The following is a 26638-nucleotide window of genomic DNA, read 5'->3' as shown; positions in this document are numbered from 1 at the left end:
GTGCCTCCTAAAAAAAAAAAACGAATGAGGAGGAGACAGAGAGAGCACATGAGGAACACACAGTGAGTGCAAACAATGAGATTATGTGTGTGTAAAAATAAAGAAATCTTAAAAAACAAACCCTCATCAGATTTGTGATTTTCAAATATTTTCTCCCATTGAGGTGACTGCCTTTTCACCATTTTGACAAAGTCCTATGAGGTATAAAAGTGCTTAATTTTGAGGAGGTTCCATTTATCTATTTTTTTCTTTTATTTCTTATGCTTTGGGTATAAGATTTAAGAAACTGCCACCTACCACAAGATATCAAAGATGTTTTCCTACATTTTCCTCTAGGAGTTTTATGGTTGTTGCTTTCATATTTAGGTCCTTGATCCATTTTGTTTTGTTTTGTTTTTTTTTTTAAAGATTTATTTTTTATTTATTTCTCTCCCCTTCCCCGCCCCCCCAGTTGTCTGCTCTCTGTGTCCATTCACTGTGTGTTTTTCTGTGACTGCTTTGATCCTTTTCAGTGGCACCAGGAATCTGTGTTTCTTTTAGTTGCGTCATCTTGTGTCAGCTCTCCGTGTGAGCAGCGCCATTCTTGGGCAGGCTGCATTTTCTTTTGCGCTGGGCAGCTCTCCTTACGGGGTGCACTCCTTGTGCGTGGGGCTCCCCTACGTGGCACTGCACTTCTTGCACGCATCAGCACTGCACATGGGCCAGCTCCACACGGGTCAAGGAGGCCTGGGGTTTGAACCGCAGACCTCCCATGTGGTAGACGGACGCCCTATCCATTGGACCAAGTCCGCTTCCCCTTGATCCATTTTGAGTTAATTTTTGTATAAGGTGTGTGCTGCAATCTGCTCACAATAGGTTGGCTCAAAGGGAAGGCAATGTACAACTTAACGAAATGAAAGGACAGAGAGAAAGACACAAGAGAGGAGATAAAGCTGGGATCAGGGAACTCACAGCTTCTGGAACTGAGAGCCTCGACCCTAGTTTCCACCTCATATTTATTGGAAACTACCAAGCAGCTGTTTGCTATCTGAACTGCAACATCATCTACAATAATAAGGAACAATTGCAACATCTACAATAAGGCAACATCTACAATAGAACAGGTGAAACACTTTTTCCCACATTTCTCCCTTTTTGTTTTTGCTAAGTCTATGCATATGACATTTTACTGATTAACAAAGCTTCCTGTATGATATTTTCACTTTTAGGTTTGAACAATACTCATTAAATTTTTTCTCAATATATTCGGTCCCAGGATTGTTCATACTTAAAACAAGGCATTTATATGATTTGAAGAAAAACCAGAGCGTACTAAAACAAGAGATTTATATATTCAATAAGACATATATATATATATCACTTACAGTTCATCAAATCACTTAAGTACACAATACATTACATTATTAAAGTTCTGATTAGTATTCAAACATTTTATACATAATCCTTAACTGCAAAAAACAATAAGACTTCCAACTAGCAACATTTAATGAATAGACTTTATTTTCTCATGGACTTAATATTCCCAACCAGCGAGGCTATGTAGGCCAGTACTTGATCAAAAATGACCTCATTTTCCCAAGTTTGTATAGTTTGAGGCATAGGCAATGACAACTTATTATTACTTCCCTATTTTGGGCTGTGGGACAGCTGGAAGTTTATCATATAATTTCAGTGCCTTCCTTGGTCCTGCTCTTAGCATCTTCACTGCACCTAGGGCCACAACTCAGTGCTGAATTTAAATTTAGTCCATCATTGTGAGGACTCTTTTTCCAGACAGTAAACAATAGCTGACCTGTTATAAGAGTCCCTTTGCAGTGTCTGTAGTGAAAGCATATCTTGCCTCTTCCAAGAGCAGGAGGGTGCTGATGTCACAGTAATTGAAGTGAGCATTAAGGCCACAAGCTGTGGGTGAGTAGCAGGCAGTGGGAACTGCTGCGCTAGGCACCACAAGGTCTAGTATTCATGATGTTCACTTTTCTGGTGGAGCCACTCTGCTGCTTCTCAGGTCTCAGTTGTATGGCTCTGAATCTTCATAAGGCATCTACCTCAACAGTCCTGAGAGGGATGTTAGAGGAGTGGGCAGAGACATGACAGACATTTACCTGTCACTGCTGGCAGGTGTCCCAGATGTTCTTTTACAGATCTCTCCCCCAGAAAGGGCGATTCACAACAGACCATTGTTTCTGTTTTGCTTTTAGTATTTGCAGTCCACCTCTGGATAGGGATGGCAGTCTTCAGAGTGACCAGACACTATTGGGTTAGATCTTCCACTTTCAGCAGGGCCTCCTATGCTGCACACAATTGCTTTTTTATATTGTACTTTTGGCCTCTTCCCATATTTGTGACTAAAACCCAAGGGGTACTCAATTAGAATATTACCTTTGCCACAAACCCCACCCAAAGCCATTATTGATGCTGGCCACATTCAATTCACAGGCTAAGTCAATATCCACCTTCTCCCTCTTATTTTTTAAAGCAGCCAGCTGGAGGTCCTCCTACTCCCATGAAGGACTATTCCTAATTAACAACCTTAGTGAGGGATAAAAGATATTTAGTATTCCAACAATATTACCAAATCTGTTAACATGAGAAAACATTGTACTTTATCAAATATAGTAGATGGTATAGTTTTGTCTTACCCAACCAAACAACATTTAATAATTTAATAGAGTAGCAGGGACCTTACAGTTTGTCCCAATTGTTTGCCTCTGATATTTCTTAGTAGGGTCATTGCCACAGGTTGCTTCTATGCAGCCAGATTCATTGCAGTCAGGCCAGGGCAGAAAGCCTTGAAGAACTGCAAAAGTCCATTGTTGACCTTTTCGCACAGTTTTTGCACTTTTTGTATTCATTCAGATTTGTTTTACTTTTACAAAACACATCATCTCTCTGAATGCTACCACAGTACTTTTACAACTTATTATATGCATACTAGTTTTGTCCCGCATATCTACATTTCTGATTTTATAAAACTGACCATTTATTTTAGGACAAAATAACCTTGTAACATTTCAGTTAGCATTCCCACAAACTTTTTACCTTTTTCAATATTCACTTACCTTTTACATCTTTCATTTTATCCTTTCTCTTTTCTTTTTTTTCTTCCTTCTTTTTTTCTTTTTCTCTTTTTACTTTTTCTTTTCTTTCTTTTCCTCTTTTTTCTTTTTCTTTTTCTATCACCTTTTCTTTTTACCTTCCTTTTTCTCTTTCCCCCTTTCTCTTTTCTGTTTCCCATCTGTCTTTTCTTTTTCCCTTCCTTTTTCTCTCTTTTTTCTTTCTCTTTTTCATATACCCTGAAACAGTTACAACGCACACACTGACACTGAACAAACACAGAAACACTTCCAAATTTATTAATCTAGAATTTCTTCATTGCTTGCTTTTATAATTGAACATGTCTTTTCCAGTTTTCCTCCTCTCAATTTCTTTCTTAATCTCTTTCTGTCTCCAAGTCATACTTGCATTATGAAGCCATGCTTGAACAAGTTCTGTGGTTTAGATACTTTGATGTAAAGCCATTCTAGTCTTTGGAATGAGACCCAGCCATATAGTTTGCAGCATCCGTTTCTCTATCTGCATGACCGGAGGTTTTGAGTTTCACAGGAACTTTTGTCGTCTCTTGGTATTCATGGTATGGCTGTATGCGATGAGCTGGGACCCACACAGGATGTTCTTTGTCTCCTGGGGAAAAACAAGCAAACCCCCGAGGACTTCAAAGGCTTTTCAAACCACTTGGGGCTCTGTGCCCGTCACACCAACTTTCGCTTCACTCGAGGCAATCCTTCTTTCCTTCAAGTCCCTTTTCTAGTTCCAGTTGCTGAGCTTCCCTTCGGGCCCCATGTTGGGCACCAGTTGCTGCAATCAGCACATAATAGGTTGGCTGGAAGGGAAGGCAATGCAGAACTTAATGAAATAAAAGGACAGAGAGAAATACACAAGAGAGGAGATAAAGCTGGGACCAGGGGACTCACAGCTTCTGGAACTGAGAGCCTTTTCCCTAGTTTCTACGTCATATGTATTGGAAACTACTAGGCAGCTGTTTGCTCTCTGAACTGCAACATCATCTACAATAATAAGGAACAACTGCAACATCTACAATAAGGCAACATCTACAATAAGGCAACATCTATAATAGCACAGGTGAAACTCTTTTACCCACAGGTGTGAGATAAGGGTCCTCTTTCTTTCTTTTGAATATGGCTATCAGTTGTTTCAGCACCATTTGTTGAATAGACTCTTCTGCCACAGCTGGGTGGACTTAGCAGCCTTGTCAAAAATCACTTGACTGTAGATGTGAGGGTCTATTTCTGAGTTCTTGATTGGTTCCATTGGTCAGTCTGTCTGTCTTCATGCCAGTACCATGCTGTTTTTACCACTGTAGCTAAGTAATATGCTTTAAAGTTAGGGAGTGAGAGTCCTCTAATTTCTTTCTTTTTTAAGACAGTTTTGGCTGTTCGGGGTCCCTTTCCCTTCCAAATAAATTTGATTATTGGGGGGATGGATGTAGCTCAAGTGATTGAGCTCCTGCTTCCCATATAACAGGTCCCAGGTTCAATCCCTGGTTCTTCCTAAAAAGAAACAAACAAAAAACCCAATTCTTATTGGGAAGCGGATGTAGTGCAGTGATTGAGCACCTACTTCCGATGTACAGTGACCTGGGTTCAATCCCTGATAACTCCTTTAAAAGAAAAAGATTATTGGCCTTTCCATTTCTGCATACAAGTTTGTCTTTCCTTTATTTAAATCTTCTTTGGTTTCTTTTAGCAGTGCTTTGTAGTTTTCTGAATACTGGTCCTGTATGTCCTTGGTTAAGTTTATTCCTAAATATTTCATTATTTTAGTTGCTATTATAAATGGAATTTTTTTTCTGATTTCCTCTTCAGATTGCACATCAGTAGTGTATAGAAACACTATTGATTTTTGCGTATTAATCTTGTTTATCGCTACTTTACTGAACTCGTCTATTCTAATAGCTTTTTTGTGGATTTTTTCAGGATTTTCTAGATATAGGAACATATCATCATTGAATAGTGAAAGTTTTACTTCTTCCTTTCCTATTTGGGTACCTTTTATTTCTTTATCTCGATTAATTGCTCTAGCTAGAACTTCTAGCATGGTATTGAATAATAATGGCGACACAGTGGGCATCCTTTTCTTGTTCCTGTTCTCAGCGGGAAAACTTTGTCTTTCCCCATTGAGTACAATGCTAGCTGTAGGTTTTCATTACCATATTGAGTAAGTGACCTTCTATTCCTATTTTTTGGAGTGTTTTTATCAAGAAAGGATGCTGTATTTTGTTAAATACCTTTCTGCATCACTCTAGAAGATCATGTGATTTTTCTTCTTGAATTTATCAGTGTGGTTCATTACACTAATTGATTTTCTTATGTTGAGCCACCCCTGCATTCCTGGGATAAAACCCACTTGATTATGGTGTACAATTCTTTTAATGTGCTTTTGGATTTGGTTTGCAAATATTTTGTTGAGTATTTTTGCATCTCTATTCATTAGAGATATTGGTCTGTAATTTTCTTTTTTCTATCTTTAGCTGGTTTTGGTATTAGGGTGATGCTGGCTTAATGGAATGAGTTTGGTAGATTTCCTGTTCAGATTTTGGGAAGATCTTGAGCAAGATTGTTATTAGATCTTCTTTGAATGATTGGTAGAATTTACCTATGAAGCTATCTTATCTCCAGCTCTTATTCTTTGTGAGGTTTTTGGTAACTGTTTCAATCTCTTCACTTGTGACTGGTTTGCTGAGATTTTCTTCTTCCAGTGTCATGTAGGTGATTCTTGTGTGTATTAGTTAGGGTTCTCTAGGAAAATAGAATCAACAGGAGATACCTGTAAATAGTATTAGATTTTATAAAATTCTTTGATGTGACTGTGGGGATGCACAAGTCCAAATTCCGCAGGTTATAAATCAGGGGCTCCATTGAAGGTCTTTGATGAGTTCACAGGAGATGCTGGCTGGCTGAATCAAACTGGGGAATTCTCTCTGAATGTTGAAATCACTTTCTCTTTTAAGGCATTCAGCTGATTGGATAAAACATCACTCATTTCTATCAGTAATCTCCTTGGTTGATTGTAGATGTAAACAGCCATCTATGCAATAAACTCCCTGGTGACTAAAGTCCATAAATGTCATTGTATTACAATTAGCCCAGTGCTTGCTTGACCAAACAACTGGACACAATTACCTGGCAGAGTTGACATATACCCTTACCATCACAGTGTGTTTCTAAGAATTTGTCCATCTTATCTCCATTGTCTAGTTTTTTGACGTACAGTTGTTCATAGTATCTTCTTACGAGCCTTCTTATTTTTGCGTGGTCAGTGGTAATAATCCCTGTCTCATTTCTGATTTTTTAAATTTGCATCTTCCCTATTTTTTGTTTTGTTAGTCCAGGTAAGGGTTTGTCGATTTTGTTGATTTTCTCAAAGAAGCAACCTTTGGTTTAGTTGATTTTTTCAGTTTTGTTTTTTTTCAATTTTATTTATTTCTGCTCTGATCTTTACTATTTCTTTCCTTTGTTTTAGTTTGGAATTAGTTTGCTGTTCTTTTTCTAGTTCCTCCAGGTATGCAATTACATCTTCAATTTTAGCTCTTTCTTCTTTTTTAATTTAAGCTTTGAGGTGAGGGCTATAAATTTCCCTGTCTGCGTGGCCTTTGCAGTGTCACATAGGTTTTAATATGTTGTGTTCCCATTTTCATTCATCTCAAGATATTTGCTGAATTCTCCTGCAATTTCTTCTTTGACTCACGATTATTTAAGAGTGTGTTGTTAATCTCCATATATTTATGAATTTTTCCTTTTTCCATCCTTTATTGATATCCAGCTTTATTCTGTTATGATCAGAGAAGATCCAGAATTTTAAAAGTTGCTCTGAAGGACATACAGAGTAGATTGATTATATCCATCAAGAAGTTCTACAGAGGGTTTTATGGGTAATATTAGCATTATAGCCCTAAGATTTCTCTTACATTTCCCAATAGCACAGAATAATTTTGTTAATACAGTTTCGGAGAGAAGTTACTTGCTTAAAATTTTTCTTCTTAGATTATGTATTATCCTCTAACATAAAATATGCTAAGCAATGTTTCCATTAAAGAAAATAAAAATTAACAAATGCCCCTATTATGAATTCTATTTATAGTAGAATTTTCTTTTTATAATAGAAAATTAGTAGAGCCATTTATTAGACTTCATTTTGCACCTCATTTTTAAGAAGTTTTACTGATATATATATATATATACACACCATACAATCTATCCAAAGTATATATTCAGTGGGTTTTGATATAGAGTTGTGCAGTCATTACCACAATCAATATTTTCATTACTCTAAAAATTTAAAAAATCTCACTGCTTAGCAGTTACCTCTCAATCCCTCTATTTATCTTCTGCCATACATATCTGCTAATCTAATTCCATCTGTATAAGTTTATTCATAATTACAATTTATATAAATGAGGTCAAACAATATATAGTACTTTGTGTCTGGTTTCTATCACCTATGATAATTCTCTTTCTCTTTTTTTTTTTTTTACAATGGATGAAACAATATTAATATATTATTATTCACTACAATCCATAGTTTGATTTAGGTGCTTTCTAGCTCAGAACCACCCTATTATTAACATCTTGTAATACTAATGTCATTTTGTTTTGATGCCTGGAAGAATATTATTAGTACTGTTAACTACTCTGCAACAGGTTTCATTATGCTGTACAGACCTATGTTTCATCCTTTAGCTTTTCTTCTAGTGACATACACAATCATACCAACCCCCCATCATACCCTACAATCATACCCTACAATCTTACCCTACAATCATACCCACCCCCCATATTGGCACTGCTAATTTTTTAATACATTCACTCTGACATGCTGTCATCACTGCTGTCCAATTCAGGCATTTACAATCAACCTTATTACCCATTCTGCACAAATTAAGCCACTGCTCCCCATTCTCCATCCTCGCTTTATCATCTGGTGACTAATCTTCTGTCCTAGGATTAAAAACAACTTTGACCATAAAGTATGGTGTGTGGTGTTTAATCTTCACAACAGTTTTATTAAATGTTATCATAATTTCACATGAACAATAGAAACCTTTCCAAAAGATTGTGACAATTTATAGGTCACATAATTATAAAGTAGCAGCCCTCAAACTAGTAGGTTTGTTTTTGCTTACACCATGTACCCTCTACCAGAGTTTCACTTTTTTCTGAAAATTTTTTTTCTTTTTCATCCCCTCCCCTTTTTCAAAACTTTAATATCAGTATGCGAAATTTTATTTGAACCTTAGCATCCTTAGAACCCTTTTAAGGGTAGAACAGCTTTGATTCCTCAGGTCTATAAATTGCTTGTTATTGATGTGAAGGAAAAAATTGAGTTATAGTTAATTTTAGCATTTAGGAATAGAGTTAGACTAGATCGGGCAGATTGAATTTAACTCCTTTTCATTGGTCTTCAGACATTTTTAGGTCTTCAGATAGTTTTCTGTTGGTTGATTGAGTGACATAATTATTATTCTTCACAATATCTTTGTACCTTTTAGTCTTGGTGTAGCAGTTTGATATTATTGATGAATTCCAAAAAGAAATATTGGATTATATTTGTTATCTGATCTGTACCTGGGTGCGATTGAGTTACGATTAGGGCATTGAGTCCCCACCCCTTGGTGAGTGGAGACTCACAGATGAAAAGTATGGCAAAGAACAGAGTTGAGAGTTTTCTCATGTTGGAGTTTTGATGTTGGAGTTTGATGCTGAAGACTTAAGCTGGAGCCCTGGAAAGTCAGCATGCAGAGAAAAGAGAAGCCAGCTCCAGGAAGAAAAGAACCTTGAACCCAGAGAAAAGCAAGCCCCAGGAATGTAGGAACCCAGGAAGCCTGAACCCTTGCAGACATCAGCAGTCATCTTGCTCCAACTAGACTTTGGTGAGGGAAGTAACTTATGCTTTATGGCGTGGTATCTGTAAACTCCTACCCCAAATAAACATTCTTTATAAAAACAAACCAATTTCTGGTGTTTTGTATCAGCACCCCTTTGACTAGCTAATACACTTGGTTAAGAGTATGTTTGTATTTCAGTGAGCATATTGTGACAGTGCAGGAGTTGGGCAGGTGAAATCTTCAATTCTAGCCCTTGAATTCATTCATCTATGATACTTTGGTTGACAACTTTTTTATTTGGTTTGTAGACATTTGTGTTTAATATAGACAAAAACTGTAGGGAAATTCAGAGATAAGTCATTTGCCTATACTCTAAAGAATTTACAGACAGAAGCAGGGACCATACAGACAAGTCCACAAAAGTCTTAAAAATGGAATATGGAATATTTTAAGTGTAAATACAGAACAGATGAGAAATCCTGAATGGAAGCATGTGGGAGAAACTTATGGAGGCTTTGTCAAAATTCCCCTTGTTCTGCAAAGAGAAGAGCAGTGTTAATTTTGGCACAGAGGTAGTAAAGTTTAGAAATGGTGGTATGTTTGAAAAATGGATATATGAGAAGATAGTTGGGCAAGTAGATAGGGGCCAGATTGTAGAGTCTAAATATAATTTTGATAGCTACAGATTTTATTCTGTAAGCAGTAGGCTGTTGAACAGAATAATAACAAAATCAGGCCTGAGGAAGTATACGTAAACTATTTTAGTTTTTGTTTCTTTATAAAGTACTTTCCCCCCATATAATACTCTTTATTTATAGAGAAGTTTTAGGTTGCATAAAAGTTATATCAAAAGTATAAGGGATTCCCATATACCCCATCCCTTCCCCTTCCCACATTTTCCCCTATTAATAACATCTCATATCATCATAGTACATTTGTTATATTTGATGAACAAATATGGAAGCATTGCTATTAACCAAGGTCTATAGTTTACATTATGGTTTATACTTTTGATGTACAGAGTTATAGGATGTGGCAAAAGGCATAATGACCTGTATCTGTCATTGCCATATCATGCAGAACAATTCCAGTGCTCTATAAATGCCCCATGTTCCACCTGTTCTTTCTTTACCCTCCCCATAGAACCTCTGGTAACCACTATCTTTATATCAATAAATTTATTTAAAAAAAAATAATATGCTTTCCATTTCGTCTGACAGTTTCGTATGTGTACCATTGAGTGTTAGTTAAGAAATTCAGAGGAACTTCTGTATATTATTGGGATATTGTTATTTCAAGTTAACCCTTACTGAGTTATGGAATGTTTGGCAAGATGGCACTGGTAAACCTGCCAGAGAACTAAGTAACTTATTCAAGCATACAGTTCTTAGTGGAACTTGGATCGAGAACCCAGTCCTCCCAAAAGCTTAGTTGTTATTTTTTCTTTGCTATACATCCTCTACCAAATATTATAATATACTGGGTACTTAGTGAGACACAAAGGAAGAATGATGCCTCTGTTTTTCCTCTAGAGTGCTTACATGTGATGAAGAGACTTGTATGGCTATATTGCTTTGCATTTTTATTTAAGTGCCAGATTTATACAGATCAGTATCGGAAGAGAGATATCAGATGCAAACATTTTAAGCCTAAAAGGGCACTTCTAGGAAGCTTCTTCTTGGAGGAAGTAGGATTTGAGCTGACTTAGGAAAATGATTGAGTGGGGAAAAGGGTGGAATGAGAATACAAACATAAGCAAGGTGTCACAGGTGGGCATAAATTGTTGTCTGAGCATAGTTTGAATATTTGTGATGGTGGAACAGAAATTTTGTTGTAACAATAGGTAATATTGATAACTAACAGTTTTCTAGTTTAGGGAATGGTTTCTAATATGCAGAATGGTTAAAAACCTGACAGTTTCTTTGGCTAGAGCTATAGATTTCTGAGCATTATACTGTATTTTATGGTGCGATTTTATAAAGGCATATTTAATACACTATCTCTTCTGTAGTTGTCTTTTCCCTTCACTCTAGTCTTGGGCATTATAAATGCATTTTGTGTGGAACTTGACATAGTGAAAAATAATTTCAAGTGTTTTCACAAGGTATGATGATTAAAACAGTATCAAGGAATTTGTTCAGAGTGATTATTTATATAGCAAGATTTAAATGTTACACCTGTAATTATCCCTGTCATTTTAGAATTGGATTATTTTTATATTACAGTATTCATCCTTCTATCATATCACTTGATGAAAAAGATTGAGCCTCAGTTCATAGTTCCCAGTGAGCTTTTTAGACTATATTTTTTTCTGTAAATTGACTTTAATGTCATACTTCAACATTAAAACAATTATCTTATCTGAAGTAAGACTTTAGAAATAATCTTATTATTTATGAAATTGTTGGTTTACTAATTATATGTTGCTCATATGCATGTGAAATTGGGTGTTTTTAAGGATGCTTTGTCATATGTTCAATTCAGAAATTTATCTCAGCATGCTGTAAAACCTGTTTTAAAAATAGGTATGAGCCACTCAGTGTCACTGAAAGGTTGTTGACACAATGGAAAAACTATTCAGTGAGTTTGCATAGCAACCCTTACTATTCCTGAAGAAAGGTACTTGTTTTATTAAGTAGAAAATTAGTAGTATTTAATTATGTAGATCCAAATAAATACGATTTAAAGCATTTACAATATTCTATGTACCTCGTTTACCATTGTCATTGATTTTTGAAACTTATTCCTAAGTGTAGGTTGGTAATCTAAAGTATATTTTAAAAATTACCTTTGAGAACATTTTATTTTAAGGCAGGCAGTGTTTCTGGACTTTCATTGAAGCTTTACAAAAGCTACTCTTTATATGCGACCATTGAATATTCCCCAAATATATCTCATACATTTAATAGAGTGATGAATAAAAAATCTTTTCACATTTTGTTTATGAAATATATGTTTTTTCATTCTTGTTAGTAGATAATCTGGAAATTTTGTCAATAAAATCGTTAATTCAGTGACAGAATTCAAATAGCAAGTAAAGTTGCAAAGGCCTTTTTAAAGTCAGGAGAGTAAAGTAGAAAGTTTTGATAGTCTCATACTTTTTTGTACCAGTTTTGTACTTTGCTTTTGGCAGGGCTAGGGTGGCATGGAGTTGGGATGGGAACTATAATCTCTTTGGGAAACATACACAGTTGTCTTGACAAACAAATATAATGAAGGCATAATGGTATAATGAGTAGTCGTCTAGCTGAATCAGTGGGGAAAAATCTCTTGGAGGAAACGTAGTTAAAAAACTTATGAAACATCCCAGAATCCTCCAGGACAGAAAAACCAAAACGAGAGATTTTAAGTCAGTAAAAGGAAAGCTTCTCCCAAAATCCCTAATAAGAGCAGTAGCCAGGACTGATTGAAAAATTTCAGTGGAGGTGAACTTTGAAATCTTTAAATAATCTGTATGTGTATAGTTGAGAATTGACAATGTGATCTTACCATAATCAGGTAGCTCTTTTTACTTTAAATGCTAGCAAAACTAATTGTATGTATTTCTTCTGTAAGCTATTTGCTTTATTTAAAGAAGAGAAATATAAATACTTCCCAGTTCGTGGGTGGGGGACTAGATTTTTTGTATAAAAATTAATTTAAATAATTGTAATTAAGTATCTATTGTATGTGGTGGACTGTAGTAGGCATTTATATATATGTATATATCCTCATACTTATATGTCACAAAATCCCTGTTGGGCATAGCTTTATTCCTATGAAAGAAACAGACATTATTTCCTAGATAGAAATTACAGAGAGATTAAGTGACTTCTTCAATATTGCACATTAGATAGTAGAGCCAATACTTGAATCCAGATTTTCGATTCTAATGCTCTTCCTCTTTATGCCCATTTCAGGCATTTCAAAACTTAGTTTGTTTGAATATGATCAGCTAGAGATGTAATTATTAATATCCTGAGAAAGATAATAAAATAATATGGTCTATAATATAGTAAAAAATATAGGCAATATGTAAATTCTCCTCTACATTTTAGACATTGATCATCTGAACATTTGTTCTTGCTGATAATAATTTTATTGTATTGAATCCTCATATGCTCAAGAAGTGTACATACCCCCAAGAATGGTGTGTAAAACATCTGGCATTTTGTTTTCCCGGGACAAACTCTGTAGCGGTAACATCTTTACACTTGCACATCTGTATGTGCTAAGATTGGCTCAGCACGGTACTTTACTCCTTGTACTTCCATGAGACCCTGTGTGGCCTTGGATAATCATGGTGTGTAATCAATTCTAAGTCCAGTATCTGTGTTTGGACCTGTTTTAGAATCATCCTTAACATCAGACCAGAGCTACCTTCAATGCCAGTGTTGTCTTATGACCAGTAAAATACTTCAGAGTTAACTGGAATCAATCTGGAATTCTACCTAGAGCTATAAGGAACCATCAAGTTTCATATGCAAAACTGTTTTAGATAGATATAAGAAAGATGGTTAGGAGGTAGTCAGTTTCCAAATTGCAAACTTTGATATCTGGGAAGTCCTTAATTTTAGTTATTTCTTTATAAGTAACTCTAATATTGGCTTAGCATTTAGCATAAATTAATTAGGTTTCTCCAGTCAGTGGATTTTAGTTCAATTTTATGTTTACTGAGTATAAGGAAAAATGAATTATGATTATAAATGTCAGCATTTCTATCAAATCACCCTTTAACAATTGTAATTGCTTTATTCCTAAATAGAAACTACAGCAAAACTACAGTAATCTATTACTGAGTGAATAAATTGACTTTTATTTTCTGTGAATTTATACATGAAAAACTTCCATTATGATTTAGGGAATTCTGAAATTATTTAAAAGAGTTATTTTTTTTAAAAAACAATTCAAACTGTTTTCTAAGAAAAGTAGTGTTATATTCATGCAGAAGGAACCTTTTATTATGGCAACTAATTTTTGTTTACTTAAGAGAACCTGTTGCTAAAATAGTAATGAGGAAGGGTGTAATATAAGTATGGGCACACACCTCTTGCTCTGCAAGTAACCAGAGTACTGTGTATGCATGTTATTCAGTCTCCTTTTGGAAGGTGGAAGTAAAGTTGTTTTTTTTCTTTCTTGTACAGCCTAAAATGACTAATGTGTGATTTCAGAGGAATAAATGGCGTCCAAAGTCACAGATGCCATAGTCTGGTATCAGAAGAAGGTAAGTTAATAGTCAAACTTTTAAATTTTAAAATATTTCCAAAAACACATATTTATTTTGTGCTATAGATTTATGTCAAATAATGACCTAAAATAATGGCAAAATAGAATTCAGGATCTTTTGAGTAGAAAGGGAAGATTATTTGGACTTTACTTTTCCTTATTTTACTTTTAAATAAATTAGAAAGATGATACTTAATATTTTTTCTCTACTTTATACTCCCACATTATGAAAATAGCTAGACTAATTATTGCCGATTCATGAGCCAAATATCCAGTATTATGGATATAATTAGCATTTTGTAATAGCATTAATATTTTTTTGCTTTAATTTCTTTTAAAAGAAAGCTAAGTTAGCAGAGCTGTTATAATTTTATAACTATTTTATATCAAGAGAAATACAGTGTACTGTACTCCTGTAAGTTATAAGTCAATAGCTAAATCTTTTCAGTTAAAACCTTTGAGAACTATTTGTATTTTCTAAACTTAAATGTAAAAATGTTTATTTTGATGTTTTAAGATTAATGTCATAACTATTAGCTGTGTCATCCTATACATTTAAAAATAAGCTTTAGCAATGTAATGTTTTCTTTTGTAAAGTCCAAAGCATAAATTCCTTTTCTGAAAATAGTGTGAACTATTTACTTCTAAAGAATGTTGTTTGTATTCTTTAAAATGTTGCTGTTACACATAGTGTCATAGATTTTTAGTTTATGTAGTGAATTGTTTTCATATTTTAAAACATTTTTGATGATTTATCCTTTAGGTCTCTATTAACAAAATACAATTATACACTTAAAGTTTTTCCTGTGTGGGAAAAAAGCCAGAAAATTAAAAAATTTAGTTGAAAATAAGTGGTAATTAGAGCATTTATAGATTAGAAAACCTAAAATACAGTTGGTTTTTGGATGTGTTATTTGTTTCCTGTGTAAAACATATCACAGATATGCAATATCACATTTCTCATGTCAGGTACTTAATTAGAAGTTGTGATGCTAACTTTTGTGGTTCTATATTAGGGCTACCTTTACTTGTTAACTTCCATTCAACTTTAAAACCAGTCTGCTTAAAGAGCTACATGGAAGAAAACCAAATTAAAAAAAAAAATTAAAGTTTCCTACATAGATCTTTGAAAGTTTTCTTCTTTCCTAATTTTTACTTATGGGAGTTAGTAATGTTTATGAAATACTTTCTGTATTTGACTTTTTATGTTAAACATTCAAACTTAAATAGGATCATTTATAGGACATACTAGGTTGACCTTTCTTTTTTTTTTTTTTATTATTATTATTATTTTTTTTTTTTATTGACTTTGTAATAATATTACATCAAAAATATATATGTGAGGTCCCATTCAACCCCGCTCCCCCACCCCCCTTCTCCCCCCCCAACAACACTCGTTCCCATCATCATGACACATCCATTGGATTTGGTAAGTACATCTTTGGGCACCTCTGCACCTCATAGCCAATGGTCCACATCATGGCCCATACTCTCCTCCATTCCATCCAGTGGGCCCTGTGAGGATTTACAATGTCCGGTGATTGCCTCTGAAGCACCATCCAGGGCAGCTCCATGTCCCAAAGACACCTCCACCTCTCATCTCTTCCTGCCTTTCCCCATACCCATCGTCCACCATGTCCACTTTTCTCAATCCAATACCACCTCTTCTATGTGGACATTGGATTGTTTGTGTCCATTGCACCTCTATGTCAAGAGGAGGCTCAAATTCCACATGGATGCTGGATGCAATCCTCCCATTTTCAGTTGTAATCACTCTAGGCTCCATGGTGTGGTGATTGTCCTTCTTCAACTCCATCTTAGCTGAGTGTGGTAAGTCCAATAAATCAGATTGTAGGTGCTGGAGTCTGTTGAGGTTCAGGACCTGGCTATCACATTGTCAGTCCAGAGATTCAAATCCCCTAAATATATCTTAAATCCCAACGTTTACTGCACCTCCAGCACATTAGCATGAAAGTCTTATGAAGGGAGATCCCATCTGAGTCCAGATTCATCACACATAAACACCATTTCCAAAGAGGGGCCATCTGCCCTGGTAGTTAACCCCATCGGCCATGGCCATAACTCTCATGGGTCTCTTTAGCCTTCAAAGGAACCAATATCTGGGGGTTGTATCTGCTTTATCTGTCTCTCTGACTCTGCTCAGTTGTGCATGAGGGCAATCCTTCTGCCAGCCTCCAGACTCTTTTTTAGAAACTCGTAGCCATATAAACTCATTTCTCCTTTCCATTTCCCCCTTACTTTAGGTCAAACAGCATTTTAAAGTCATGTTATTTTATGTAGACATGGATATTCTGCTGATCCGCATTGAACCTTCCGTATAAGGTCCTTTTCCAGTTGCATCATCAGTTGGTATTTGATAGTGGTCCCTCGTTGCCAGGGAGGCTCGTCCCCGGGTGAGGTTGACCTTTCTTGAGAGAGGAGAGTTTGAAATAGTGTACTCATATTCAGTTAACACAGTAATACCTTCCTTATCTACAGTTCTCTTACCTAGCACCTTTGGATATGTACAACCACAAAATTGAGTTACCGTATCATAAAATATATATTGCAAATGTAATCACATATTGTATTAGGGTAAATGATTCCCTGTCTCTGGACATTCATAGGTGAGGCTCTGCATCAACTTGCTCCCATGAGGAGAGCTTGACAATAGGCTCTTTGCATCTATATGACTATAGTAATAGATAGAAATTTAAGATCTCAAAATAGAAGTACTGAGTCATAAACAAATGGGTTTATTACATTTTTTCTTTAATTTTTTTTCTTGAACCTATTCTCATATGCACTATTGTACCATTAATATAATTTTAAAATACTAGTTTTATAGTATTGTACGGTCAAAAAAACACTGGGCTTAGACTCAAGATCTATATTTCATTTTGTGACATTTACCAGTTTGTAATTTTAAACATGCTACTTTATGTCCCTGAGGCTCAATTTCTTCTTTTATAAACTAATAGTAATGCTTATTCTTTGTACGTCACAGGGTTGTGAGGAAGTAAATCAACTTTAAACATTATTTTTAAAGTTTGTTTTGTGTGTATGTGCGTTTTTTTTTTTTTAAGAGGCACCAGAGATTGAACCCAGGACCTTGTATGTGGGAGGCAGGCAGGCAGTGATTGAGCTATGTACACTCCCCTAAATTTTTTTTTTAAAGTTGTTTGTGGGAGTGGGTGTAGCTCAGTTGGTTGAGTGCCTCCTTCCCGTGTACGAAGTCCCAGGTTCAATCCCCAGTGCCTCAAAAAAAAAATTGTTTTGTCAATTGTTCAATAAATACAAAGTATCATTCTTAAAAATAAAGTGGTAATGGGTCTTATGACTTGGCATATAATAGATGAGAATATGGAGTGGCTGACACTACTCAAAAGTTTCTCTAATGGCCATGTCTGTGCTATACATACTCCTTCTTCCATCCAGCCAAAGAGGTGGGTATGTGGTTAAGGCAAGGCCAGAGGTGGCTTCTCATTCCTTTGGCTACAGTGACTGATCTAGGTATGTCTAGATGACTCAATCTGCTCTTCTACAAACTTTGTAGGAAGTTGAAACTAGTGGAAAAGATACTTTTGCTTCTTTTATCAAGGAGCTAGAAGGATGTAAGACAGGAGACATGTTATCACAACATGGAAAGAATGCATAGGAGAAAATGAGCCGGCACCAGGGGAAGTCAGGAATTGGGAAAAAAAGACAACCACAGGCCAGCATAGTGCCCTGTTGCCTGGATTCAGTCCTCCCTGAGATAAGCTTCATCCCTGACCTTTGCGTGGTCATGAGAGCCAATAAATTCTTCTGTTGGAGCTAGTTTAAATTGGATTTTTACTTGCAAATGAGAGTCCTTACTAATGCATGAATGAAGTATATATATTCATTTTTATTAAAATGTCTCATTTTAAATGTTTAGCTTGATAAATTTGTACACCTGAACACCCATGTAAAACAGGACTTGGATCAAGAAATAGATGGTTGGGGAATGGATGTGGCTCAGTGGTTGAGCGCCTGCTTCCCATGTACATGGTCCTGGGTTCAATACCTGGTACCTCCTTAAATAAAAAAGAGAAAGAAAGAAAGAAAAGAAATAGATTGTTACCAGTGGTCCAAAATCCATCATGCTCCCTGTCAATTACCTACCTCCTCAGAGGATGACCAGTATATAAGGTAGTATATGGTTAATAAGAGCATAGGTTTTGGCTATTGGAAAGCAGGGATTTGAACCCTTGTTCTTGAAAGTCTGTGTAGTTTTCGACAAGTTACTTCTCGGAATTTTACTTTCTTCCTGTGTACAATGGGATGATAATACCATCTTTTATATTTTTTTCTGAGGATTAATAACTTGATGTATGTAAAGTATTAGCATAGTCCTCCATACAGAGTAAGCCTTCAATAAATAATAGTTATTTCTATTATTATTATATTATCTCAGATTCTCCAAACTTAGAGGACTTTATTTCATGGATTCTCAAGATTTTTGTGAGGCTAAAAAAGTCTTACTTGTAAATGAGAAATCTAAAATTTCAGACTTCTAATATCCAATATTAGACAGTGGATACTGCATCTGTCTAATACTGGATATTTGTTATCTAACATGCAAATATCCAGTATTTGATATTTGTCATCTAATATTCCAACAGCAAGCCATGATTAAGTGGCATTTATAAACATTAACTTTGTTTTCTTCAGTCACTGATGATGTTTCCCACTTCTTCTTTTTTTTTAGGTACTGGGCCTGGGGATTGAACTCAGGGCCTTGTATGTGGGAAGCTGGCACTCAACCACTGAGCCACATTGGCTCCCCTGAGTTGACTTTTTTCGTTTGTTTGTTTTTGTTTGTTTCTGTGAGGCACTGGGGACCGAACCCAGGACCTCCCATGTGGGAAGCAGGTGGCCAACCACTTGAGCCACTTCCATTCCTGCCCTCTTCCTTTTTTTTTAGCTGTATTTATTTTACTGAATTTTTATTCCCTACTTCCCAGATGGTTCTCTCATCTGTCTGCTCATTGTTTTGCTCACCTTCTCCAGGAGGCATTGGAAACCAAACCCGGGACCTCCCATCTGGGAGGCAAGTGCCCAAAGCCTGAGCCACATCTGCTCCCTGCAAGCTGTGGTGTCTGCTAGTTTGTGGCATCTGCTCATTTAGGTGTCTGCTTATTGCAGAGGGTACAGCATCTAGCTCATTGCAGCGGGTGCAGCGTCTGCTCATCTTTAGGAGACACCAGGACCTGAACCTGGGATAAAAGATAAAAGGCATGGCAAAGGACAAAATTGAGGGTTTTTGATGTTGGAGTTTTGATGTTGGGGTGTGATGCTGAAACCTTAAGCTGGAACCCTGGGAAGTAAACTCACAGAGGAAAGAGAAGCAAGCCCTGGGAAGAGGGGACCCTGAACCCAGGAAGAAGCAAGCCCGGGAAAGAGAGGAGCCCTGAACCCAGAGAGAAGCAAGACCCTAGAAAGGAGGAACCTAGGAAGCCTGAACCCTCACAGACATCGGCAGCCATCTTGCTGCAACACGTGGAAATAGATTTTGGTGAGGGAAGTAACTAATGCTTATGGCCTAGTATCTGTAAGCTCCTACCCCAAATAAATATCTTTTGTAAAAACCAACCAATTTCTGGTATTTTGCATCAGCACCTCTTTGGCTGACTAATACAGTTTCCTGGGGCTGCCATAACAAATTACCTCAGCTTGGGTGGCTTCAACTACTGAGAAATGTATTCTCTCATAGTTCAGGAAGCCAGAAGTCCAAAATCAAGTGTTGACAGATTCTGTGGGAGAAACTGTTCCATGCCTCTTGCCCTGTCTCCTGGATTCTGGTGGTTGCTAGCAATCCTTCAAGTTCCTTAGCTTGGAGATACATCACTCCAATCTCTGCATCCTACTTTACATCACCTTCTTTCCTGTGTCTTCGTATTCTCTCCTCCTCTTAAAAGGATACCAGTCGTTGAAGTTAGGGCTCGCCCTAAATCCTGGATGATTTCCTCTCAAAATCTTTCATAATAACTGCAAAGGCCCTATTTCCAAATAAGGTCATATTCTGAAGTACTGGGTAGACATAGATTTGGGGGGACAGTGTTCAACATACTTCAGATGTATAACTAAAGCATATTATTGTTTTAGTGGATTCCACATGGAGATATGTCACTTTATTTGCATTTGTGTAGCTTTGTCCTAGACAATCAGTATAGGACTAGGAGAAGACCAGGGTCTTTATTAATTTCTTCCTTGTTGTTCATATTATTAAAAATCAAAATTGGTGAATGCTTAACTCCTTCTATGTGAGTTGTTAAGGAATAAGTTTGTGCAGAGTTAAGTGCAATTTTCTTTTTCCAGTTCTTACTAAATACATAGATATTTGGGTTCTCTACTCAATCTCTAGTTATCATGAGTTTTCGTATCTTATATATTATAATTATAGTCTTTACCTTTAAAAAAGTGCATGTATATCACACCAGATTGTACAGTTCTCAATGTTCCAGTCTTTCTTCCCTTGGAAACAAACACTTCCCCTTCCCTCCTTTGCCTCATCTCCTGGTAATCTCTAATCTTCTTTCTATTTCCATGAATTGACTATTTCTAGTTATCTTTTATAAGTGATATCATATGATCAGTGTTTCAGTTTTGGAAAATCATCAGATCTACTTTCTGATGTATTATTGACTCTCTCTTAAAATTCTGTTTGTCTGTTTGTTTCTATTAAGACCAAACAGTATTGTAGGTATTATTTATCTCACTGCTACATTATTTTTTTTCTACACCCCCTTACAGCTTTTTTTTTTTTTTTTGGCTTGCTGTCTGCTCTCTGTGTCCATTCGCTGCATGTTTCTTCTGTGTTTTTGCTTTTCTCCCTTTTTGTTGCGTCACCTTACTGGCTCTCCGCAGTGCTGGCTGGTGAAACTGCCTTCACAAGGGGGCCCTGGGCAGTGAACCCAGGGCCTCCCATACGGTAGACAGGAGCACAACTGATTGAGCCATAACCGCTTCCCTCACATTATTTTAAGGATAATGTCTACTATGGAAAGGAGTGATTTTTTTTAAAAAAAGCATATATTAAATATTAGACTTTTGTGGGAGAAGTATTATATGAATATTGGGCTTCCTGTTTAAATGTATATAGAATTATATATTTTAATAATATTAAAATATTGGTCCATTGATTCAGTTGTAAATTGTAGCAGGTAAGTCAAAGTGTGAAATTTTAAAAATTCAAACTCTATTAAAATCAAATATATGAGAATGCATTTTTTTCTTTAATTACTGCAGTGTCACTAACAATCACCGTTCTCTGATTCTACAGAACTTTGTCTTTGGGGCTAATTATGAACAATAGTTTACTGATCATGTGTTGGAGGGTCTATTTGCCTTTCCTGAGTGATCCTCAGTTAGTTGATTTTATTTACTAACCTTGGATGAATTTCTTCCCTTAGCCATAGTTTCTTCATCTATAATACTGAAATAAGAATATTTACCTTTTAGAATTGCTGTTATGTGGAGTGAAATAAGCCAGACACAAAAGGAAGAATATTGTATGATCTCACTGATAAGGACTAAATACAATGTGTAAACTTACGGAGTTAAACTATAGAGTATAGGTTAGTAGGAGAGAGAATGTAGGTTGAGAAGGGGAAGCTGATGCTGAATGTATGCAGAATGTTTAATAGGATTGATTGTAAATATGTGGAAATGGATAGAGTTGATGGTAACACATTATAATGAGTGTAATTAACATTGCTGATTTATAAATGTGCTTGTGGCTGAAAGGGGTAGGTAGTGTAGGGAGGTTAATGTTAATGGAAAGACAGCTAGAGGATAATCTAGGAATTATATATATGTAATACAGTGATTTCAGCAGTAGGTGAGGATTGTGGTTAATAACACAAATACAAGAATGTTCCTCTATTGCAAGGTATTAAGAATATGGTGATACATGGGGAAAATACATTTATAGACTATAGTTATCAGTAATATTCTAATATTTTTGTAGCAAAGGCAAAGAAGGTTCTCTATCAATGCTTAGGGTAAAAAAAAAAGAATATGGGATTTAGTTTTATGAGATGTGAATAAGATCAAGCTTTTTTTTCATTTTCTTCATTAACTGGGAGACCTTGGTCATGTCATTTAACCTTTTTAGATGAGATCATATGTGTAAACAGGAAGCATAGCACTTGCGGTACAGTAAGTGGTCAATAACTATTGCTGTACTGACCCCTCCCCACCTTCCCTTCGTTTTCTTTTGATAAATATGGAGTGTTGTTGTTAATAATGTATTTGGTTAATTATTTTAAATTGAACTTTCCTACGTCTGTTAAAATGGAAGAACATTTTAGTAGAAGATTTGGTTAAGTTTCTTTTGTGTCTTTGAGAATTCTATGCTTGTATTTAATCACTCTCTCCTTTATTCTTCGCTTTAATTTCTAGCACAAAATAATTTTTTCCTCAGCATATATCATTCTTTATCTGGGGTGATTTGAAGTATTTTCTTTTCATAGTGAAGAGGAGTGATTTAGGAAGGAACAAAATGAATAATGTGTTAGAAAGTGGGTAAATAAATACAAGAGCAGATATAGTTTCTTAATTTAATACCTACAAATTTTACATGGTAATTTTGAAGAATACAGTATTTTGTTTGATGGATTTTCTGGGTAAGTTCCTTTAAGTGAACAAATATTCTTTTAATTTTGACTGTTTCCAAAATTTCTTTAACATTGCACATGGAAACCATTTTTAAATCTTTTCTTGATTCTTAGTTTTTATTGTGTATTATTTATGGCTTTGGTCTATAAAATCAATGTGATTCATTTATTCTCCTATGCTGTGAATTTTCACTTCTATTACCTCAGCCCCATTTTTTGTTTAATGATTTAATGGAATTGTAGGTATTAATTATATTGCTTTGAAGCAAAATCTAAGGGAGGCCTTCTTCTTGAGTTAAAATTCAGATACTCCAGTGAACTGACTTTGGTGATAATTCTTTCTGTGATTTAAGAAACCCTTATTTATGTCCTTTTTTTGCCTGGGGTTATCAAAGTTTGAGTTTGCCTTGTGCTAGAATCTACCTTCTTACTAAGGAATTATAGAAATGTAGAGAGGGAAAGAGATACCTTGGATATTTACCTTTCAAGTATCTTTATTTTGCAGATAAGGAAAATGAGACCCAGAGAGATGACGAGAGTAGAGGTCTTTTTTTCTTTTTTTTTTTTTTTAAGCCTAGTCTAGAGATTTTCTCAGCTGTACCATGAGTTATAGAATTTCACTTTTTGCACTACAATACCTGTACTTAAGAAAAAGATTCAAATCCTATGGGTAAAGAGAATGGAAAAATAGAAAAAAAAAATACCTTGTACCATTCCCTGGTAATATCCTTCTAGGCTATTACACATAGCACTCCTAGATATGAAAGTACTACATTCTTAAAAACAATATCAGTAGAAAATTCTTAATCTGTTTTTTTTTTTAAGGTTTATTTATTTATCCACCCTCCACTTTGCGGCTTGCTTGCTGTCTGCTCTCTGTGTCCATTCGCTGTGTGTTCTTCAGTGTCTGCTTGTCTCTTTTTTGTGTCATCCAGCTCTCCGCAGGCATGGGCCATCAACTTTTCACGGGCGTGGGCCAGCTTGCCTTCGCGAGGAGACCCTGGGACGTGAACCCAGGACCTCCTATATGATAGACGGGAACCCAGTTCATTGAGCCACAGCCACTTTCCCTTAAGCTGTTTTTAAAGTTTTAAAAACATCTTTTCACATTGTTCAAGCACTGTGAATACCTAAATACCCAAATAACTAGTATTTATTATGTATTTGTCCTCTTTAGAAGTTAACTATTTGGTAATAAAAAGTTTTGGTTTTTTATTTTGCAAGTACTTCAGTACATCAGAACTAGGAATGTCTACATAGTATATAACTTCTTTGAAATACTTTAATTACTTATTTGCTTATTAACTTTTTTTGATAAATGGAATATTCTATTAAAAGTAAGCGCTCATTTACGCACAGCACTTGCCAGATATATTGTCTAAAAATAATGTAACTGTTTACGTAAGTATGAGGAGATCTAAGAAACAATGTTATTTGAATGGCATTGAAGTTCTTTAAGGAATAAAGCTACTCATACTTGTTGGAAGTCAGGAAGAAAAATATTTTATGACATCCTGACAAACTAGTTTCTAACTCTTTCCTTCTCTGATGAATAGTTTTAAAATAGAGATGTTAGGCAAGGACATAATGTTTGCCAGTTATATTCCAAATATCTTGCAGTCAGTTTATATTTAACCATGGTAACAGACATAGTGGGAAGTAAGTTGGTAGGTTGCCATTGGCAGCCTAAAATTAAGCAAATGTACCAGCTTTGAAAGGTCTGAGAGTCTCTAAAACACTGTTGTTAACCTGCTGTATGTTTATAGTTCTACAAAGACTGACATTTATAAATACTGTTTAATAGGGTAACTTAGAAGCTAAATTTGCTCATTGCCAAATGGCCCATAGAGTTTTGTTCAATTAAAGGCTGTTAATTGAATACCAAGGATTGATTCACAGAGAATAAAATGCTGGAGAGGGTATTTTTTCCACTTGAACTTTTGCCCAAAATTAGTATCCTTAGTAGGATACATTTTACTTGGTCATTTTAAGGGAATCTTGCTTTAGTTTGCTTTCTGGTTTTGGTGTCTTTCCTCTACCTATTATGATGGGGTTAGGATTACAGATAAAGAGTTCTGATTGACCAGGTGTGTGGGAAATGGGCTTGGTTCATGCCTTTAAACAGATGGAAGACAGTATAGTAAGAGCAAGTTTGTAAGGTGGCCTTATTATAATTTAATTCTTGTAGAGCATTAGGGAATTGGGATGAGATCTTTAGTTTTTCAATCTTAAAATGGTAGGCAGTTGGATGTATTTTTAATTATCACATATTTGTCCATTGTGACCATTTGTTATGTAGTTCATTGGTATTTAATGATAGAAAATTAAAGGAAAACAGTAATACATAGAGCCTTATTACATTGACTACATTTAGCTGTTTTGTTTTGTTTTTCCACTTTCCCCAACTTTATTAAAAAAAGCAGTGACAGTAAATCTCTAGAACAGAGTCATTTTCCTGGGATTTCTCCCTTGATAACCTGACATTTAATTTCGAAACACATGCCAGAAGTGTACATGGTTCCCAGCTGCACTAAGCAGGTGAGAAGCTGAAATCCTAAAATGTTCATCTTCCAACTTTTCCTAGTCTGTGGTCTGTCTTTGGATCAACAATAATTGCCTGAACAGCTACTACGGCCTCATTAATTTTTGTCGGTAGCTCTCTGAGCTCTTCTATATGCAGCAAATGCAGAATTTGAGCAGCTTCATTAAGAACTGCATCTCCTGTGTCAAAACCAAGAATATGCTTGTCTAAAGCAACAGACAAGCCCTCTTTTGTTTGATTTACTTTAGCAACTGCATCCTGTGTCAGGCACTTCTGAACCAAAATGCGAATTGCCTTAAGCATCACCAGGTAATCATCATGACGTTGAATCTGAAGGTTAGCCAAAGCCATTACACCAGTTTTAAAATCAGGATTATTTACACCCAAATTTATCAATGGCTCTGCATTTTTAGTTGCACTGTCAGCATTTTTTGTATTATCAGGGACCAAGTCTTTGTATTTTTCACCATTATCTCCATATTCAAGTCTAACAGCTAACCCAAGAAGCCAGTCAATTGCTTCTTGTCGATCTTGAATCTTGAAAGGACAGTTAACATCTTTGAGATACTTTTCAAAGAACTTGGGCCAGTCACTGCTGTGGATGTTTTCTTAAATTACCTCTATCTTCAGTCTTGTAGTGTCTAATTTTCTGATCTTCAAGCCAAACAATAAAGTTTCTAAATTCTGTTTCATCTTTGCAGTTAAAGCCGGAAAAATTGTGGTAGTCGAGGGCCGTCAGCTTGCGTCGAAACATGGTCTCAGCTTCTCACTGTGGTCCCCTGGGCCTTGGCCAGGAAAGGAGAAGCAAGGAAGTGCTCCATTGACTACATTTAGGAAAAATTTAATATATTTAGTTTTACCAGTGTAGGTTGACGTTTTTTTTAGACTTATTTTTTATTCATTTATCCACCCCCTTGCTGCTTGCTTGCTGTCTGCTCTCTGTGTCCATTTGCTGCACGTTCTTCTGTGTCTGCTTGTTTCCCTTTGTTGTGTCGACTTGCTGCATCAGCTCTCTGCAGGGCACGGGCTGTCAACTCTCCACGAGGTATGGGCCAGCTTGCCTTCACAAGGAGGCCCTGGGTTACTACTGGAAAGTGCCCAGTTGTTTGAGCCACCTCTACTCCCTGCTTTGTTGTGTTTAATTTTGTTTCCTCCCACATGGTAGACAGGAGCTCAATCCTTTGAGCCACATCCACTTCCCTAGGCTGACTTTTATTACTGAGACATTATCTCTGCAAAATGTAATGTCCTGGTAGGATTTGCATACATTCCCTTATTTATTTTCTGTCTAGATGTTTTATTCATTATTAAAAGTGGTGTTATCTGGAAATGTCTTAATTTCTCCCT

The 26638-nt window shown here is 35.9% G+C and overlaps 1 protein-coding gene and 1 pseudogene across 4 annotated transcripts in view; one reads left to right on the top strand and one right to left on the bottom strand.

Moving 5' to 3' along the window:
* The window catches only part of PHTF2 (putative homeodomain transcription factor 2), a 170225-nt gene that overhangs the window by 30448 nt on the left and 113139 nt on the right, over positions 1-26638 (top strand). For all 4 annotated transcript variants that reach the window (XM_058297947.2, XM_058297950.2, XM_058297948.2 and 1 more), the window contains exon 2: positions 14026-14105. In XM_058297947.2, the coding sequence (XP_058153930.1) occupies positions 14061-14105 (45 nt within the window). In that variant the 5' untranslated portion in view covers positions 14026-14060. The remainder of the gene's footprint in view (positions 1-14025; positions 14106-26638) is intronic.
* Positions 25210-26077, bottom strand: LOC101413179 (RNA transcription, translation and transport factor protein pseudogene; annotated as a pseudogene).

Source organism: Dasypus novemcinctus, chromosome 5 (assembly GCF_030445035.2).
Source record: "Dasypus novemcinctus isolate mDasNov1 chromosome 5, mDasNov1.1.hap2, whole genome shotgun sequence".
NCBI classification, from domain to species: Eukaryota; Metazoa; Chordata; class Mammalia; order Cingulata; family Dasypodidae; genus Dasypus; species Dasypus novemcinctus.
This window is presented reverse-complemented; position numbering and strand designations above follow the sequence as displayed.